The sequence below is a fragment of the Nymphaea colorata genome, chromosome 3 (genome assembly GCF_008831285.2).
Source record: "Nymphaea colorata isolate Beijing-Zhang1983 chromosome 3, ASM883128v2, whole genome shotgun sequence".
Lineage (NCBI taxonomy): Eukaryota > Viridiplantae > Streptophyta > Magnoliopsida > Nymphaeales > Nymphaeaceae > Nymphaea > Nymphaea colorata.
In genome coordinates this window covers 26,901,822-26,921,294 of record NC_045140.1, presented here as the reverse complement: position 1 = coordinate 26,921,294, position 19,473 = coordinate 26,901,822, and the positions used below count along the sequence as shown (strand labels likewise).

The following is a 19,473-nucleotide window of genomic DNA, read 5'->3' as shown; positions in this document are numbered from 1 at the left end:
AACATGAAATATAAAAACATTGTAAATTCAATAAAAACTATATATATCAGATACCACGAATTACACATTCACACAGACACATGAGGAGAAACATGAAAAAGACACCGCAATCTCTTACCGATAGGCACAGAGCATAAGGCCCCCTGAAAGATCCAAGACGCAAGGAGACAGAAGCGTACAATTTACAAAGATGCCTTCAATTGCCACTACAGCAGAATACAAAGTCATCGAGCAGATGCAGCACAGAGAGAACAGTTTTTTTACAAGAAAGACAATACAACAGTACCAGGCAGCTGTGCTCAAGAAAATTTTTACAAGACGATGCACAGAAAATTTTTACAAGACTAAACACAGGACTCCCGGGGCTTCAGTTACCATGCAGCTGATCAAGTGATCCTCGCCTTGCCCGGCGAAACCAGGTGTTGAAAGCAGAGACCAAGTGCGGACATTCGTCGACATTACGGGTGGAAAAGCTAAGGCATTGCTGCAGCAGTTCCTGGGACTCTGACATGGGGAGTGTGGAAATAATCTGCAGAAATTTTTCTTCCAACTCCTGGTAAAGAGACTTCTGACTGGATGGTATAGGTGAAACATGCTCTCTGCAGACTAAGAGAACTGGAAGCCAGTCTTTAACAAGCTTCATCCTCACCTGAAGCACATTGACTTCAAACTTAACTTTAACTATTTTTACAAGCTTCACCATGAGCAAGGCAAAATATGATAAGCACAAACTTCCAGACTTTCTAGAGTGGAAACGTGTGTAACAAGGCAAAACCAAAATGCTCCATCCAATTTCCATTAAATACCCTCGAGACCTGCCCACATTTTCTCTGTTTCTGAAAGGGGGAAACCACACCTTAGAAAAAGTCACTACCTGAAACTAGTATCACATGAAACTATGGAAATAAAACCAAGAGTTCAATCGTATCTCCTCAATCACTGTCCTCATCACCCTCTTTGTACAGATATCATGATTTTGTCAAGCTTTTCTCGTAATCCAGACACTAAGTTATTCTTATATGCCTCACCACTGTGTTCAGTATTTACGATGATGCAGATCGTCTGCGACCAGAGGACACATGTTGGGGTTGCAATAGTTCATGCAAATCAGTGGTCCTTCTGCGGTATGTGATTTACACAAAAAAAGCTCAATATCAAAAAGCACACTGAAGGGCAGGGCTTCATCCTTTTCAGTAAATAAATCAACAAAGATCCCCATTGATAAAACTAATATCTTCAACATATTGATACTGAGAAGGCAAATGAAATGAAACAGGGCCATGAACAAAAAGTTGGACAAGTGCAAAAAAAGGAGGATATCTGATTTTTCGATAAGATAAATAAAATAAAATAACACGGGCCATTACAATCATTAGAATGGAACATTTTTGCAAGGCGAAACTTCCGCTTCCACAATACATTGAAAAGTCACCCACGTCGCTACCAAAGCAAGAGGACTATTTCCATGCTAGCTACTGCTATCTAAGGTTGACCAGCAAGATCTGTAACCATCTTCTCAATTGCTTTAATTTCTATTGAGTTACCTGTAAAATGTGGAAGCCAGGTACATTTGAGTTGATACCTCGACTGAATAACAAAGTTTTTAAGAGTCCCTCATATAGTCCACTAATATTCAAACCGGGAGTACTAGTTCCACTTTCTTGCTTGGTCTCCACTCTACTAAAGTATTCTTGCGCCAATCAGTTACTAGCTACTCAGGAAGTGACTATTAAACAAACCATTAACGCTATTCAAAGCTTGAATACCTGGATTAAACTCTCAACCTTTGGTCCTTTACAACTTGTCGGACTATGGATATAAATTGAACCTCAATACCACTTCGCATTAAGACCAACATATGTCTATCTTTTGCTAAGCTAAACAAGTTCGATCAAAGTCATGTCCAATGGATAGCAAGAGAAGAAATCGAGAAACAGAAAATGCTTGGTGACAGAGCACGGCTTTATGAATAGCCGGATAATGGGATAGTGTGTCTGCCCTATGTTGTTAATATTAGTCTATAATGAATACACGAACATGAATAACACCATTAACTCTTTCCAGGACATCCAAATCCCTAGCTTACTGGCAACCTATAGGATGGGTTAGTATAGAAGGGTTTCGCACATAAAACCAAAACTGAACCATGCATTCTCTTCTCTACTGATATAAATCTGCCTGTTATGAAAAGCTTTTCGCAAGGCGTTTTTCGATGATTTCAGGGAAAAGGACGTCACTTAAAACGGCTGCAGAAAAATATAATGAAATTGTTGAACGTGTCCATGCGTCCCGCGCCCATTCTTGCAGAACCAAGTGATCTAGCAAGAATGTGGATTAAAAATAACATGAAGAAACCAGCAGAGACAGACATATCAGTTCTGAGACCGATTGGACTCACAAATCCGTAATTGATACCTAACCACTAGATTTTGTCCAGAAATGAGGGCCAGCGCTCCCTAGAGAACTAGTTCTTCCCTCTGTAAACTCTAATTCGGGTACAGACAGAATGACGATCGAACAGGCTTATTTGGACCTGCTAGATCTTTCCTGAATCGAATCTCGAGTGCGATTAAGAGTTCACATTGATGACCAAGAAAGAAAAGTAAGCACTAAAATTCTTCAAAAAAGAGAAAGAACTTCATGGCGAGGAAAATTTTTTAGGGCAAAGAAACAAGCTAACAAGCAAAATTGAAGCACACATGTGAATCTGCTACCTGTCGATCAACCAAGATTGAGCCTGCTGCGACGGCATTCGCCATACGGCAGGTACATCTCAAGATCAAAGCAGGAAGTCCCGGAGCAATATTCTTCCAGGCGTCGTCCCTGAATGCTCTCTGAAGGTCGGCGGAGAAGGCCTGCTGCTCGCTCCACTCCTTCACTGCGGAGTCCGCCACCCTCAACTCGATCATCCTCTCCACCAACCACAGGAGATGCCGCGCGTTAACGACCGCAGTGTGCAGATTGAGCCTCTGCAACGCCTCGATCTCTTCGTGGTCACCACGTACGTTAGGGCTCGAATACTCCTCCAGCGACTCCTTCACTGACCTCAGACTCGTCATGAACGCAGACTGCAGAACGCGTCCCACGGAATCCCGTGACGAGTGATCGCGCAGAAGCTTCGCGACGAAGGCCTTCACGGTGGCGATGTTGGGAAGGCTGTGAACGGCAGCCAGAATCAAGCCGTGGAGCATGTCCTCCGATGAGTCGACCCTGGTAGGCACCAATCGAGCCGCCAGCTCCTGCGAGTCCTCCTTAGGAAGAAGAGGAAGCAGGTTGAGCACCGCCTTCTCCTCCTCCTCCGTCCACGGCACAGCCTCGAGGAATCGAAGGCAGGCCTTGATACAGTCATCGAAGAGGAGCTCAAGCGCGACGGGGAGTAGCGAGAGGGCGACGCCAGCGCTGACGATGGTGGTGGAGAAATCGTCGGAGTAGAAGAGCTGCAGCACGGTCAGGTAGGATTCCATAGATCGAGAGGACGAAACCTGGAGTGTCATCCGGAAATGCCGATCATCCGCTTCAGCGCGGGTCTCGCTTCCCTTCCATCGATCGGAAAGAAGGGCGGAGAAGTACTTGGAGCGGTGGAGGACGGAAGAATGGAGGAAGACTTTAACCTTATCGGCGGCGGAAGAAGCTCCCGAAGACGAGGAGGAGGAGGAGGAGAACGGCAGAGGGTCTTCGGCAGGGGAAGCCAAGGCAGAAAGGTGAGGATCCAAGGGGTCAGGCAGAGACGTGGAAGGAAGCAGGGGATCGACGAGATGAAGGAGATGGAGAACTACATCGGTGGTAAGGGGGTCGTTGAATCCGTAGGGAACAGAACGGAGGAGGGAGGCCCTTGGGTCGCCGGAGGGATCGGTTTCGGAAGGAGGTTTCTGGAGGTCGGCATCGGCGGCATAGGAGGACAGACGACTGCTGCTTCCCACGCGCTGTTTCTTCCTGGGTCCGGGATTGTTCATCCTTCCTTGGCCACGCTACAACCCCAAATCGCTCGTTACAATACAATCCGTTCTCTTCCACCATTAACGGAGAAGGGCGAAATGGAGTGGAGAACCAGGGCCCAAAGGAAGGGTGGCGTCCACCTCTTCCCTTGCTTCCTTTCTTCTTTCGCTTTTATTAATTTCCGTGGGTGAAATGAAGCACGGAAGAGAGAACGGAGATCCTGGGGGTTGATTTGAAGAAGGGGTGCTGCTCTTCTTGTGGATAAGGCAGGCACGAGCAAGCTGCAAGAGGAGAGCCAACAGCCCGACCCCGCGCTCTCCAACACTCCCCCTCTCTCAATCTGTGTGCGCCGTGGTTTCTCTTTATATATATATAGTATAATAAAATTCCGTGGTTTCTCTTTATTTATTTATATATATATATATATATAATTTAATTTAATTTAATTTGAAAAAAAAAAATCTTCTAACTACAACATCAAACCACCAAAACAAAATAAAAAAATAAAATATACAAGTTAAAAGTATAATAAAACAAAATAAAAAAAAATAGAAAGAAAGTGGAAGACACACAATAACACACAAAAAACAGCGTCGTAACTGAATAGCAAAGTAGACATTCCATTGCATAAAGGGTGTTTCGGACTTTGACGAAAAAAATGTGTCCCTAAAGACACTGTTGTTGTGCTCCTATCAAATGCGCTACTAAGAAGAAATGAGCAACAACCTCCAAACACTACTCCAAGAAAATAACAAAGGTGTGAAAGAACAAAAGAGGAAAAAAGGATGAATCAATAGTGAGTCTGGAATGATACTAACAAAGGTAGGTCATGCAAAGATGACATTGGTTACCTAAGCTAATACCAAAACGTTGTAGGTGGTCAAAAGTATTAATGTGACCAGCAAAAAAAAGTCAAACAAAAGTAATAACATGATGAAAGAAACTAAGAAACCAAAAGGACTGAAGTGGAAGCGACGCAACGGAATGACCAAAGGAGGCCAGGTAACAAGAAGAAAAGTGAATTCGCGGAAAGACGAAAGAGATCAAGATGGGGGGTGAACGATGAGAGGTCAGCAAGACGAAAGAAAAGAAAAATGACAGAAAGAAGGCCACACCAAAAATGTGAAGGAGATGTGTGGGAGATAGAAGCATTCTCATCACTAGGGAAAGACAGTTCATATTTGGAATAAATGAAAAGAAAGAAGGGAGAATGCTCGATTGTCAAATGCCACCACCAAAAATACAAAGAATACTCACACGCCCGACTAAGATTGGTAACCTTGACATCTCCAAAAAAATGCGAAAGAGCAATCATATCCCAACACGCAAGGCAATTCAAAGGGCAATCGCCAGCATATTTAATTTTGACTGATCTTTTTCTTTTTTTTTGAGCAACAACCGGGAGCAAATTCTTGCAACCGAAATCATGGGCTTCTGTGCGATGTCTGCTTCAACGTTTAGTGCTTCTCTTTCCAAGAATTCGTAGCTGTGAGTTTGGTCACTAGTGGAGATGAACGTTATTTTGCCGGAAACAGAAGCAATTATCAGGAGGATTCGCATGTTCATTTGCATATGGTTGGCAATAATGGGCATCGTTCTTCAAATCAGGATTTGATTTTGTTATGCGCTTGGATCTCTACTTGGGCTATAAAGTTGTACACCACATGAATCACCACAATAGACGGATCGGATCAAATTCACAAAGTGAAAGATGAAAAAATCTTGAAATTTTTTGGGCCTGCCATGAATTCTTGGTCTGAGGAAGTCGAAAGGGAAAAAGGGAAGCAATAAATGAACAGCAGTAGCCACTGAGCCACATCCAAGCAGCAGCTAGCGGACATACTCCTTCAAATCCGCCTTTTACAACATTGGTTTGAACAGCAGCAGCCACTGGGCCACATCCAAGCAGCAGCTAGCGGCCATACTCCTTCAAATCCGAAGCAATTAAAAAGTTGACCGGTAGAAGCCATGCAGAATACGTTGTTCCATGAGTTGGACGCAAGGCATACATCCATGGACACTAGAAACATTACTTGCTTAAATCACCACTTCCTATATCTGCCCACGAGTCATTTTTTTAGCACAAAAAATGAATTGTTTAGGAAGACACCTTCTTCTAACTATTATTATAATGATGACCGGATATAGGATATTCGTAAGGAGATATCTTATCAAATCCAAACATCTAGAAACAAAACTAAATCACTAAGGATGTAGTATAACTTATTGGGCTGGCTGGCAAAAAAAAATATGCAGTTCAATTTCTATCTCACAAGTGTTATTCTAGAAGTTTTGCTTCGACCCCGAGAGCAAGGGGAAAAACACATCGAAGTTTTGCTACGAAGTGTTATTCTCGAAGTTTTGCTTCGACCCAAAAAAAACCACCTAAGGTCACGAGAAGAAAAGAACAATTTCGACTTCTCTGATCACCAGAAACAACCAAACAATTTCGACCTATGATTAGCAAACTGAATAAATAGATAACGCTGTTCATTTTGTACAGGCGCTACCAGGTATTTGCACCACGTCGTCTAGAAACTGCACTTTGCCTTGAAACAGCACTTCGCAGGCCAGTTTCAGGATCATCCCGACCGAACGAAGACTTCGATACTTTAGTAATTTGGTCGTGGAGATTGGCAGCAGTATCTATAAACCTCCTAACCTTCAAACCACTGTAGAGAGATCAGAAGAGATTTGCTATCATGGGATCCAAGATCGGATTTACAACAGAGACCATAGTCCCCCAACACATAAGTTAAACCTCCACGAGATAGAAAAGCAGAAACGGAAAACAAAGAATCTCGTGCACACCATTAGGAGAGAATCAAAACATGGCTCGTAAAAGAATAAACAAATTGCTCATGCCTTTCCTCTCCACGAACACTCCATCGATAGAAGAAATTCGACGAACCATTAGACAAAAACAAAGAAAAGGATGATGAGCACAGGTTAAACACGAGAACTTCAGGCCTATCTTCTTCGTCATCCTGGTCTTTGAAAAGACGGAGAGCTTTCGTGAACACCCTTTCCAATCGCACGTTTATAAGATAGATTAACTTCTTTTCAGTGCTTCCTCCAGACCAAGTTGGTAAAGGGCTTTGGCGCGTGTAAAGATGAAAAGAGATTGGGAGATTTCGTTGCTCCGGAAACACACCAAGATTAAAGACGAGAGAAAAAAAGCAAACGCGCAGACATATTACTCATTGAAACAGTTTCCAGGCATGCAATCACAACCAGAGTATCAAAAACCAGACAAGCACCAGTAGCCTAATAGCATAACAATTAAAGTCAACGGCAGACGGACGGACGGACGATCGGACGAGCAAGAACGGACGGAAGCGGACCCCTAACCTAACAAATAAAGTAAACCCTAGTTTCTCCAGTTTCCATCGGAAGCACCACCGCCTCTTGGGTAGCGATCACCTCCTTCGGAGCCGCCATAGCGGCCACCGCCTCCGCGGCTGCCGTAGCCTCCGCCTTCGCTACGGCGGCTGCCCCCACCATAGCCTCCTCCACCGTAGCCTCCTCCACCGTAGCCTCCGTTGCCACCACCCCTCCTGCCGTAGCCGCCGCCGTTGCCGCCACCGCCGTTACCGCTGCGGAAACCGCCGCCGCCTCCGCCACCACCACCGTTGCCGCCACGAGGCTGGGCCTCGTTGACGGTGATATTCCTCCGTGCAGCTCCTTCCCGTTCATCCCCTCAATGGCATCGCGCATGGCTTGCTCTTCACGGAAGGTGACAAAGCCAAAGCCCCTGGAGCGGCCCGTCTCCCGGTCGCTGATGACCTGCAAAAACACAAGGACACGATTATAAACGAGGATGACATAAAGAAACCCAGAAAAAAAACCCTCGATCTGATCGGTCAAAACAAAGAAAAGTAAAGAAGATGGACAGAGAAGGAAGAACAGACCTTGGATTCGATGACCTCCCCAAAGGAACTGAAGGCTTCCTCCAGACCCCTGTCATCGGTGGCCCAGGCGAGGCCACCGACGAAGCAACGGTATTCGATATCCGCAGAAGCCATGAAGATAGACAGAAAGGAAGATAGAGATCCCGATTCCGAACACTTCCTCGCCCTCGTCGCCGCCCAGAACCCTCCAAGTACCGCCGCCGCCGCAGAACAAATATCTCAAACCGAACGAAGAAGAAACAGGAAAGGGGGGTGTAACCCAACCCGCCCCTGGTGATCGAGAAGCCCTAAAGTGGCGACCCCCTTCCTTTTACAAGGAAGCCGTTGGGTTTTAACCTAACCATGGTTACTGTTTCCCACCATGGTTGAGTTAAAACGGGCAAGATATTTTCAGCCTCCTTCGGGTTCCGTTCCTGGCCTCCACCATCTCCTGGACCACTTCCTTTCTCCGACCCGCCCCGTGCTCCAAATTAGAACCCTCCGGTCAAGAGAGACCCGAAACCGAAACGGAGGACTTGGCCTGTCCACCCGGGTCGGCATCCTGGGTCAAATCTCTTGATCCAAATAACGGCTTCCAAATCCTCGTATGACGTGCTTCATTTTGGTTTGGTTTCTTCTTATTAAACATAAAGCGTCCAAATTTGGATCGAGGATCCAAATTGAACCCGAACTCGCCCGTTTCCCGATGCATTTCGTGCGGGTCGAGTCAACAGTTTGAAACTTTGAACGCCTCCGAAACCATGGGCCTCGTGGTTTACAGTTTCGAGCTTTGGGGGGCGCGAAGTCGTGCGGATAAGATAAGGCCAAAAAAAGGTTCAATTGATAGGTCGGTTTCAATTTGGGTTGGCTCCTATTACACCCGCTCCGAGATCCAAATGCTTTTGTTTTGGATCTATAGATTTGGTTTATAGGATCCATATATATATATGGATCCAATAAACACGGTTCAATGAATCGTGCGCTCCAATGATCCAGCTCAATTCTACTGAAGTCAAAAAAGTAAACGGATTCAATGCTCCAGCTCAATTCTCCTTAACCAAGAAAAAAATCTCAAGAAGATGTGAAGGACTGCAATAAATATTGCAATAAATCTTGTAACTGCAACGGAGTAGGAGAACTTTAAATGATTTCATTTCATTCCTTTTAAAACTTTCCATGGTGGGTGGGTGTATCCAATATTCATAAATTTCGAATTTTCATATGTCTCATATTTATACATTTTGAAAATAATGTGGACTAGATATCGGATTTAGATTGGATTCGGTTTTTAAATTAAAATTTGGATTTGGATATGGTGGAAGTTTTTTTATTAGAATTCAAATCTGAATTTCAATATAAATGTGTGGACATTCCAAAAAAAAAAAAAATACTGATATAGTAAAAGCTACCTTTGATTCGAATATGATTACGGGAAAAGCTAATATACGAACGAATGAGAACCAATGGAGATAAAAAAAATAAAACAAATCATACGAAAAGAAAATAAATGAAATTAAACGAATTATTACAAAAGTTTGTTGGTATACGAGCAAAATGAAATAAAATGAATGGGCAAATATAATTTTTCTGTAACTATCAAAATTTAAGTTTGCTCATAATAATACTTATGATGCCTTGAAATTTAGTTGTACGTGTCCCAATCTCTTTCTCCCTCTTTCACATTTCGCCGCATGAAAAAACAGGAAGAGTGTTCGACCAACAGAAAATGGGGGAGAGAAAGACTGAGAGGTATATTAGTCTATAGTAAAACAACACTTAGAAATTACCATACATACATATATATTAATTAGTCCATCGACACTTAGATTGTTCTACGTGTATATAATATATATATATATAAAGAGAGAGAAAAAAAAAACGAGAGCGAAAATATATAACAAAATTTGGAAACAAGAAGTCTCGTAACTACAAAAATAAACCGCAAAAACGAAATATACAGAAAGAGAGCTACCAAATCCTTTATATCTTGTTGGATTTTGATGAAATCAAACATTGTAAACTAAGTCATTAATATAAAAAGTTAAATTATTTTTTCAAGAGTTTGAAATACCGACCAAATGACAATGAAGGTTTTATATATGAAAACTCATTTGTTTCTTTCTTCTTCTTTTTTCTCCTCACGTGAAGGGTATATATATATATCAAGGAGCATATATATATTTTGGATTATTGAAAACAATTTTAATCAATAAATCAGCATACTTTCCTATTATAGAGACCTTGTTTTTGTTTGCGCTCTTAGGGTACATTGATTTGCCAAGGGGATTGACTTCCACAAAAAATCAAAACATTCAAGCAAAAAACTAACTTTCCCTTTCCGTGCATTCGCTTCGTCCAAATAAGTTGTTAAGGTATTTTTAATTACTTTTTTCATGGTTTTTTCATTAATTTTTAGAATGAATGCAATAATGAACCGATTCGGCTTGATTGTGTACTATATTATAGCCACGTATACAGATGACCAGTCGGTATCATTTAAAAGGAGACTGAAAAGTAGTCACTGGAGTTTGGATCGCTTGGCCTTTCAACGGAGAATCGCTGTCTGCGTACGTGGTCTGAAGCAGACCATAAGAATCCCTTGGTGGGAAGTCAAAACTAGGCCAACCGGATCCAATCACTGCTGCCGCCGATCCACACGATTGTCTTCCAGGCATCGTTCAATTGACTTGTTGTTGTTGTTGGGATTTGAAAGAGGCCGAGAAGCGCAGCCAAATCGATGGATTCAAAAGCAATGGTAGGCATTAAGATCAAAAGTACAGTGGATGAGAGAAAGAGAATCATTCAATCGGTGCCCTTTCAATGTGTGGTGTGGCCGCCTGAGAGCCTCTTCTTCCTTATCTCCTCCATGCATCCCTCCTTGCTTTCGTCCTTTCTTCCGAGCTGCTATTAACAGTTCCTGATTCCACCTCTTGAATCGTCACCAGAATCAGTGGCTTCCTTTGCAGGGGAGGCAAGCGAAGGTTGGTAGCTTTTGGATGAGAAATATAAGAGCAATGGAGTGAAGAAAATCAAGAGTTTCAAGTCTTAAGAGACTCGCCAATGGTGTCATGAATTGTGATCACGATGATCTCTGGTGTACAATGCTTCGTCATCCTCCTCCATCGTTTGCGTGAAGAGCATGGTCGTGTTGAGCCGTCAAAGGTGACTCACTAAGAGGAGGCTGATGCTGAAACCGGGCGCCGGCGGAGGTGAGACAGAACAGCCGTCTCCGGCCGGGTGGTGGCAGCCGGAGCTGAAGGTGCCGGAGGTGCTGTTGTCGGAGAGCGTGAAGAGGTTGCATGCGTCCATCGAGGAGGAATGGGACTCCGTCGAGCGCACTGCATGCCAGACGGCGGCCAGCAGGGCACTGTGGAAGCACGTGATCCACGACCCCCTGGCAGAGATCCTCGCCGGCGAAAAGCACCTGAGGAGCTCGCATGGCAAGATGATGGCCGACAGGCTCAACAACGCCCGTGAAATCTCTGGTGTAATGCTGGCCGTCCGCACCCTCTGGTTCGACTCCAAGCTCGAAGCCGCCGTAGAGTCTCTGAGGGCCTTCGGCGAAGCAGAAACTCAGGTGGTCCTCCTGGGAGCTGGTCTGTACTCTGCTTATCACATTTTTAAGTACCATTCTCCTTCTTCATTCGTCTTCGCACTTTCTTCTTCGTCAATAAGTTTCGTCCTCTGCGCCAGAGCAAAAGTTTAAACCAGTGCGGCTTACTAAGCTCCGGTCTTTATGTTCTGATCATTAGCGAAGTCTAATTACTTGTAGTTGGCAGGGATGGACGCGAGGGCCTACCGCCTGAAGTGTTTGAAGGACAGCAGCGTCTTCGAAGTGGACTCGCAGAAGCTGATACGGATGAAGGCGGATTTACTAAACGCAGCAGCGGCGGCGGCCGAGCAGGAGGGGAGTTTTTGGCCGGAAGTAAGGTTAGAAGCCAAAAGCCTGACCAGGGTGGGGACTGATATCCGGGAGGTAGACTGGTTGGAGACGCTTCAGAGGCATGGCTTCTCTCTGCAGAAAGGCACCGTGTGGGTGCTGGAAGGCATCCTCTACTACCTGCGGGAACCGCACGCCATGCACGTCCTCCGGTGCATCGCCGCCAACTGCTGCGTCGCTCCCACCGTCCTGCTGGCGGATTTCATGAACCAGCATTCCACCTCCCTCTCGCGTTCCGCGTTCCACTTCTACAGCGACTGGCCGGAGGAGCTGCTTCCCTCCCTCGGCTTCTCCGCCGCCACTCTGTCGCAGATCGGCGACCCTGATGCGGACTTCGGCCTCGTGACCGATCCCTCCAACCTGTTCAACCGCCTCAGGCGGGTGCCCAGAACGGCGGAAACCGACCCCGAGGACGGCACGCCCTGTCGTCGCCTCTACTTGGTCCATGCCACGGGCTCCCCCACCACCTCTCCCCACGCACGCACACATGACGGGTCGTCTTCCACCTCGTCGTCATCTTCAACATCATCCTCACCATGATCGTATATATGATCGTTTCTGTCTGAGCATTGTTGTCCAACCAAACTCAATCCAACTTATAGCACAGTAGAATCAGGCACACACAGGTATTGATTGGTGGGTGTGACATCTTCTGTTACTGCTGTTACAAGCTTCATCGATCATCTTCTTCGTTTGTTGGGGAGGGGAATCCTTCATTAATCCATATCGTGTAATCCTTAAAAGTTGCAAGTTTGGATTTGGATCTTATTCTTAACCCTTATACTTAAATATTTAAGTTAGACTATTGAGTATAAGTAGTCAGCATTTCAATTGGTCCGGTCAGACAATTTGAACAGTTAAATGACTTCATTCAACGATTTGAACCTCTATTTCAATGTTGTAACCGTGGATTCCGCAATCAGACGAATGGATAACAACGTCAGACTCAGTCCAAATGCTAAAACATAGAATGCGACACCGACCATTCCTGGTAGGATCCAAGATGTTGTCCTAATCCGGATTCACCGTTTTTATGTATTTGGCCTAGATGTGACGAGGACACAGATTTAGATCCAAACTAGCACGGGTAAATTCTGAACCTGGGGAGTTTAAAATACGTAGGAAAAGGGGAGAAGTGACGGAAGAAAGTGGACCAAGATAGGATCATCAATTGCAAGCGATCCAACATTTTACCAAGTCCAACTAAGCAAAACTGGTTAATTCGATTAAGGTTCAACCGAAAAAGTAAGATAGATTTGAGGGAAGAAATTTCTGGCACGATTTAGAAGTTTCTATAAAAACTCGGGATTTTTTTTCTTTGGGTTTGTTCCTGAAGTGCAAAGCTTTATTCAAAATAGAATTAACTTGCTTAGTAGAATAACTTTGCACAAGTGATTTATTGTGAAGAAATGCTGAGACCAAATGCATGGTATTAACCCAGAAAACAACGTGGAGTTAACTGGCAACCAAGATCGTTGTTGCCAATATAATTTTGAATGAAATTAGACCCACTCATTGTACGCAGATCTTTTTGTGTCACCTTCTTATTGACATTTGAATCTGAAACCGCAAACAACCTTTTCCACACGATTCCACCTTCTTTGCAAGGGATGATCATGGCTTACCACCCGATTTGAGAGACGGCAGGAGATCTGAAATGCTCGAAGGAATCATCGTAAGAACATCCTTCGCAGATTTGGTATTCGACATGCAGCTTTACTCACAAATTACAAACTCATACTTCCACCATTTGGCATGTCAGGGTTTGATGATCCGAGGGCCCACCAGAAATAGTTCACACGGCAGATCAAGAAAACTTGGGATTCAATTTGGACAACTAGTAATGACAGTAATCTCTGTCATTATGGTTAAAAAAGAATAATATACAAAAAATCTAAACGCTTGCTATTGCTATACAATGTGCAAGATATTTGCACCTTGATCATACAACAACAAGAAACACATGTAGCCAACCAGCAGTCAGACATCCAAGCAGTTCTTTATACCCTGTTCAAAATTGTCAAGGGCAGCAATTGCATCTATGAGCGTCCCTTCCACCTTTTCCCTGTTAAAAGGCATGGAACAGCAGCCCATGCATGAAAACATAGTCATAGAACTATATAAAACAGATTATATTAAATGTAAACTGACAAAATTATTCTTAAATTAGGAAAAACTACAACTAGACAGGAAAATGTAGAACACACAAATCTTAATGGATCACTCATAATTTGGAGAATTGGTCCATCAAAGAGCTGTTGATGTTAATCATGAACTACAAAGGCCTTGCCTGATCAGAGAGGTAACTCTAAGCATTATCCAACTAATGAATCAATATGTCATGATCTACAGACTGCAGGTGATGGGAAACATCTTGACATGAACTCAAGAGATTCAAGTATCCATATTTTCTAGGTCACCATATGAGCCTCATGCCCTTGACATCAAACGTATTTTAAGTTCAGGTTGGCCAATCCTTATCTAGAAACATCTATATTTTCTTGGGGGATGTGTACACACGGTTGTGAAACAAACATCCATTTCAAGCCATGCCAAAGGATTGTCTACAGCTGTCTTGGCATTTATAATGCCAAAATCATATGTTTCAACAGTTCACGGGCTTGGCCATTTGCAAAAGATTGGCAACAAAGTGGTCGTACAGTCTTTACTATTTACCAGTTTGGCATTTGTAAACATTTAAACAGTACAAGCACGAGTTGTCTTGCCACAACTAACTGATACCAACCAAATTTCTGCGCTTCATTTCAAATTGATCACCTCCACCAATTGTCCCTACCAAACTGTTCATCTAGATTCAACCTTGACCACAAACTAAAATATACATTACTAGTTAAAAGAAAAGTTCACTTGGAGCATAACAGCACAAAATAACTTTTCTCAAAAGATAAAATAATGTTTAACTTCATTTACCTATCAGAGGCAAGGTCAGCGGCATCAAGAATATCGCCAAGAAGTACAAATGATCTGCATTAGCAAAAACATCTCTTATTGTTAGAATGCTTTTTCTTTCTTCATATTCCTTTTCCAACAAATAGCATCCATAGAAACATCTTCCGCAGCCAGTTATGACTCCAGAATTGCACATTTAATCCTGCCATATGTACTAACAAGAAAAGATAGGTGCCCCCTCATGTTGGATCTGAGAGGCCAAGGGACATATCTAGTAGTGTTCTGCCCTTCTCCACTTAGTTCTAAACAGCAACATAAATGTGAACATGCAAAAAACACACACATTTTTTTCTTGGGGCTGAACAATCTTTTTTCAAAAATTTTATAGCAGCCCAATGATATTTTTCAAAATTTTCATAGGGGCCAAACTAAAAATTTCAAAAATTATAACATGTACTTATCTTTACTCAAAATCTCAGGGAAGGCCATGGCCCCTGCCAGCCCCCTGACTCTGCTGCCAATGTTTATATGCAAGTGTGCATACACAAACAAACAATAGTAAGCCATTTTCTTCATGTACTTCATCAAATTTTCTTCAACAAAACAATTTTGCATCACAAATATGCTCAATTCTCTCCATTTAGATATTGCAAAGCTTGGTCATGATACAAAGGGAAGAAACTTTTAAGATAAAAATACTCTGATATGCATAGACATTAAATGTCCATATAAGTGAATAAAACACCTTATAAGACTGCCTAGCAAAGCTTCAGCCTCCAGTTTGACTGGATCCTTGGCATCAAGCAATGAGGAAGCATTCTTCACAATCAAGCGGAATGTGCAAACCTACATATCATAACACACAAAGGGGGCATTTAATATAGTGTGTCGATTAAGGGCATGATAGACAAATTTAAGCATCAAATTGATCCCTTTGACATAAGATAATGATGAAACATTATGAACAATTTAATGGCAAAATAAGAATGCCATCCAGAATTCTTTTTATCCTTCAACAAGCCAGCAGAAACCAACTATATTCATGGTCATGTATATGTCAGTGAAAATGTTTGGATTTTTTTCTTCTACAAGCAAGAGGGACCAACTTTACTTATGGTTACAACTTACAACATGCTAGTTTGAGAAAATTAGGCCTAGGACATATCTACAGTTTTATCTGCGTTAAACTGATTGACATGACTATGTTGCCAATACAATAACATATTGTTAGGATTACTTATGGTATGCATTGACCATGTTAGGGGCATAATGATCAAACATCCCTTCAATTCTTTGAAGTAGGTTTGTTCTTCAGATACAGAGCTAAGGCTTGTTGATGTTCTCATTCAAATCAACTAATAAAGAAATTATTTTGCATGATTACCACTAGAGTTAAGTTCATAACTGTTATGGCCTTCTGATTCCTACATTTGATGTTTAGGAGCTTCTGTCCTTAGTGTCAACAAGATAATAGTAAAAAAAAGGATTGCATCACTTTTTATTCTTAGTCGTGTCTACTACAGATGCAGCTGATGGAAAGGATCTCTCAATGTCCTTTTTGTCTAAGGGTAGGCTGCGGAACACCAGTAGCACAACAGCAGCAATTTTTTGGTAGAATCAAGATACGAGGTGAGTTGCTATTGCCATTGAAGAGTAAGTGAAGGGGGATACTTTATAGTTTATACTACACCATGCACAGTGGCATCAAATGCTGCACTTGCAACAGCAGCAATGACTTTGAGCTGCAACGGTTGTATCCTTTTTTTTGTTTTTATGGCTGAATAAGTGGAGATGTGGGGGTATGCTCTGCCACCAGCAAGGAAGATCATGAATTCCAGAAAAGAATTCTTTCACACAACTGCTTATTCATATAGTTTACTTTTTGGAATACATTTGTTTAAGCCTTTACGGTCTAGACTTTTCTAGGAACACTCATTTAAGTGTGTGATGTACTATTTTTTCACTGAATATCTGAAAGCCCATAAAGAACATCATGGGCTAACAATTGTAGTTGGTGATGGATTCGACCACCCAGTAGATTTTCGGAAGGGTCATGAACCAGTAGAGAGTTTTACTGGGGGTCGATGCACATTATGGAGTTCTTAGTTCAGTTGGTGACAATATGGTCAAGAGTCACTTGATCTCAATAACCAACGACCAACGTTAACTAGTTGATGCATTGGGGGATGAGGCGTGAAGCAAAGTGGAGTTACCCCTCTAATTGTGATCGTTTGCTTATGTAGCTAAAATTCCCTGTTTGCAGTTAGACTTTAATTTGAAAAACTTGCCCCTAGATAGTTGATTCCTCAATCAAATAATTAAAAAGAACAGCAGCAGTCACAAATAAAAGGGATGCATTTCCAGCAGCTGCGCCATGCAGAAACTGAAATGGAGGTCCAGATGATTGCGCACCTCAACACCGGTACTTGCTTGAAATGCCACGAACGAATTCCTATCTTGAGGGACGCAATCCCTGGCCGCCACATTTACCAACCTTTTGGTTTCCTCGACCACATTGCTGCTGTTGTCAGGCGAGGATTCTGCGGAAAAACGCCCACGTTAGTCAACTACAGATAAGAGAGACCGGAACGCCGCGAAAATGAATAGAAGAAGAATACTCAAGAGATCGTAAGCGGTCCTCAGTCGCTGTCTAGAAGCGTCAATGGGTGCCAGCACGTACTTGGACGCTTTCCTTTTCTGTTCCTTCAGCCATTCTTTCAATCCTGCTGCGACAGAGACGGCAATTCTGCTCATTAGTTAGATACTCGAGAGGGACAAAGAAAAAAAGACAAATAACAAGAGTCAAGGAGAGGCGGCACACATGTCCCGAGAGCAAGAGCCGCCCTTGATGGGTAGCCGCTTGTAAGAAAGGCAACGAGACAACAGAGGGCTGCTGCCTTTCGGCGGCCGCAAAGATGGTGAGTACCCCAGCAGACGAAGCTTGGGTTATTTCACTGCATCCTCCTGTTCCTTGGCTGCTGCTGCATACCGGCAACAATGCCACTATTCGTCTTCCTCTTCCTCCCGTTTTGGTCCATTTGCTGTTATTGCCTCGCACCGGCGATGCTGCGTTTGTTTCGGACGGGAAAGGAAGGTCGTGCCTCAGGAAGAAGTGCGCCGCTTGGTGGGTAATGGCAATGCCTGCTGCAGGGGCCATGACTACGGATTGTCCGTCCCACTCCGTTCCTGAGGAAATGGCAGGCGTCCAGAATCCGGAGACCAAATTGAGATTCGCTCGTCCTGAAAATGCAGAGAACACAGAGAGAGAGAGAGAGGAAGGGAGCGAGACGTCACGCTCCACTGTGAGCAGATCGCGCATTCTGCCACTTCGGATTCTCTTGGCCGTCCATTAGATGATGGACGGTTGCTATGCACCTTTGCGTTCGTTGCCTAGAGAGTAGCAGGATAAGACTAACTCGGTCAGGCCGTCTTTAGACATAAACATTAAAAGCGTGCACAAACTCTAATAGTGAGAAGTGCAATTGACTTGAAAATGTATAATGCTTGCAAATGAGTTGGCCATAGATTTCATGAGCAGAATCGGTGATTTATTGATGAATCTCTGTGTGGCCTTGAATGCGTGCCATCTCGTTACTCAAAACCAAACTTTGTATATTATTTCTTTAATATGAAAAAATATAATTTTTATGCATCCAAGTTCTAGTAAAATTGTATATCATCGGTTTCTAAGCCACGTTAAAAACCTGCTTACATCTTAATCATGTAATTCAATTTTATTATTTAATATAACATATGAATTTCATGAATAAGATTTAATGTGCATACCAAGAAGGAGAAAAAAAATATACTCAAATAATCTCCAAGTTAACACAAATCAATTGATTATGCTATGCATGGGATAAAGACTTGTCTATTTAGTTGTATTCAGCAAATACTTGTTAGAGGAGCTGGAAGTCTCCTATCATCTTGAGCTCCGACCAATCGTGATTGGGAAATGGAATGTATCGAGTGGTTATGATTAAAATACAATATGCTATGAGAGACTAGAAGAATTCGAACGAAAAATCCCACAGATCCTACTTACCACTTAATTTAATTTCAGAGATTTGATGACTCCTGATAAATTCGTACCTCCCTAACTTAAGAATCTTAAGTAAGACATAAGATCCACATTCTAAAATTAGAGTTCCCTGCTATGCGTAGGCAAAGTGGTGGATCAAATCAAATGTTTCCATACAACATAAAATTTATGTTCTTAATTTTTGTATGAAAATACTTTAGAATTGTCATTCAACCGGATTTGTAGTCTCAAAAGCAATGCAATCAAAAGGTGTTTATGGGCTCAAATAGTTCACTAAGAAGGAATTCTACCAACAGGAAGTGAAACATCTTTTATTTGTTTTCTTGTAAGAAGTATATGCAATATAGTAAAAAAGCAAACAAACAATTGACCCTCTTTGCTTGGGTTAAACTTGCGGCACCCAGCATACTTCCAAAAAGATTGTAGACTTGTCAACAATGCCTTTGTTTAAAAAAGAAGAACAGAATCATATCATTAAAAAAATTCAACTTGCCAATTTGAAGATGGGGATACGATGTTGTAAATCGATATCGCGTTAACATAATAATGTACAATGTCCATCTTGATATATATCGTTACACATCAGTTCATACATTATACTGATCGGCTGAGAAATGCTGAGTTAAGACATTAAAAAGATGATCTTAGCTCACATCTCAGAAAAGAAAGAACCGAATGAAAGACTTTTCCAAGACAACTTTTCTTGAGCAATTCTTAATGAGCCAATAAGGGGACAGGAAAGAAGCATCTCTATT

General features: G+C 42.6%; 4 protein-coding genes across 6 annotated transcripts; 1 reads left to right on the top strand and 3 right to left on the bottom strand.

Moving 5' to 3' along the window:
• Nucleotides 1-181: 181 nt before the first annotated feature.
• Nucleotides 182-4,271, bottom strand: LOC116250495 (BTB/POZ domain-containing protein At5g60050-like). Of its 3 annotated transcripts, none has more exons than XM_031624138.2 (2): nt 2,715-4,271; nt 182-649 (listed from the first exon to the last, which is right to left on the bottom strand). In XM_031624138.2, the coding sequence occupies exons 1-2, from the start codon at nt 3,951-3,953 to the stop codon at nt 368-370; spliced, it is 1,521 nt and encodes a 506-aa protein (XP_031479998.1). In that variant the 5' UTR covers nt 3,954-4,271; the 3' UTR covers nt 182-367. The 3 variants fall into 3 exon arrangements, with proteins under 3 accessions (XP_031479998.1, XP_031479999.1, XP_031480001.1); XM_031624139.2 differs by having other exon boundaries at nt 603-836; XM_031624141.2 differs by lacking the exon at nt 182-649 and adding an exon at nt 694-1,119.
• A 2,838-nt stretch (nt 4,272-7,109) lies between these two features.
• LOC116249589 (glycine-rich RNA-binding protein 2-like) lies at nt 7,110-8,142 on the bottom strand. Its single transcript, XM_031622725.2, is given in 3 exon segments — nt 7,110-7,605; nt 7,608-7,722; nt 7,848-8,142. Coding segments are annotated over 3 exon segments (528 nt in total). The 5' UTR covers nt 7,962-8,142; the 3' UTR covers nt 7,110-7,306.
• Nucleotides 8,143-10,602: 2,460 nt separating this feature from the next.
• On the top strand, nt 10,603-12,541 carry LOC116249762 (uncharacterized). Its single transcript, XM_031623016.2, has 2 exons — nt 10,603-11,422; nt 11,606-12,541. The coding sequence occupies exons 1-2, from the start codon at nt 11,011-11,013 to the stop codon at nt 12,304-12,306; spliced, it is 1,113 nt and encodes a 370-aa protein (XP_031478876.1). The 5' UTR covers nt 10,603-11,010; the 3' UTR covers nt 12,307-12,541.
• Nucleotides 12,542-13,415: 874 nt separating this feature from the next.
• LOC116250425 (uncharacterized) lies at nt 13,416-17,833 on the bottom strand. Its single transcript, XM_050076804.1, has 7 exons — nt 17,666-17,833; nt 17,498-17,624; nt 17,295-17,402; nt 17,089-17,216; nt 15,422-15,522; nt 14,698-14,751; nt 13,416-13,831 (listed from the first exon to the last, which is right to left on the bottom strand). The coding sequence occupies exons 1-7, from the start codon at nt 17,831-17,833 to the stop codon at nt 13,747-13,749; spliced, it is 771 nt and encodes a 256-aa protein (XP_049932761.1). The 3' UTR covers nt 13,416-13,746.
• Between the last annotated feature and the right edge of the window lie 1,640 nt (nt 17,834-19,473).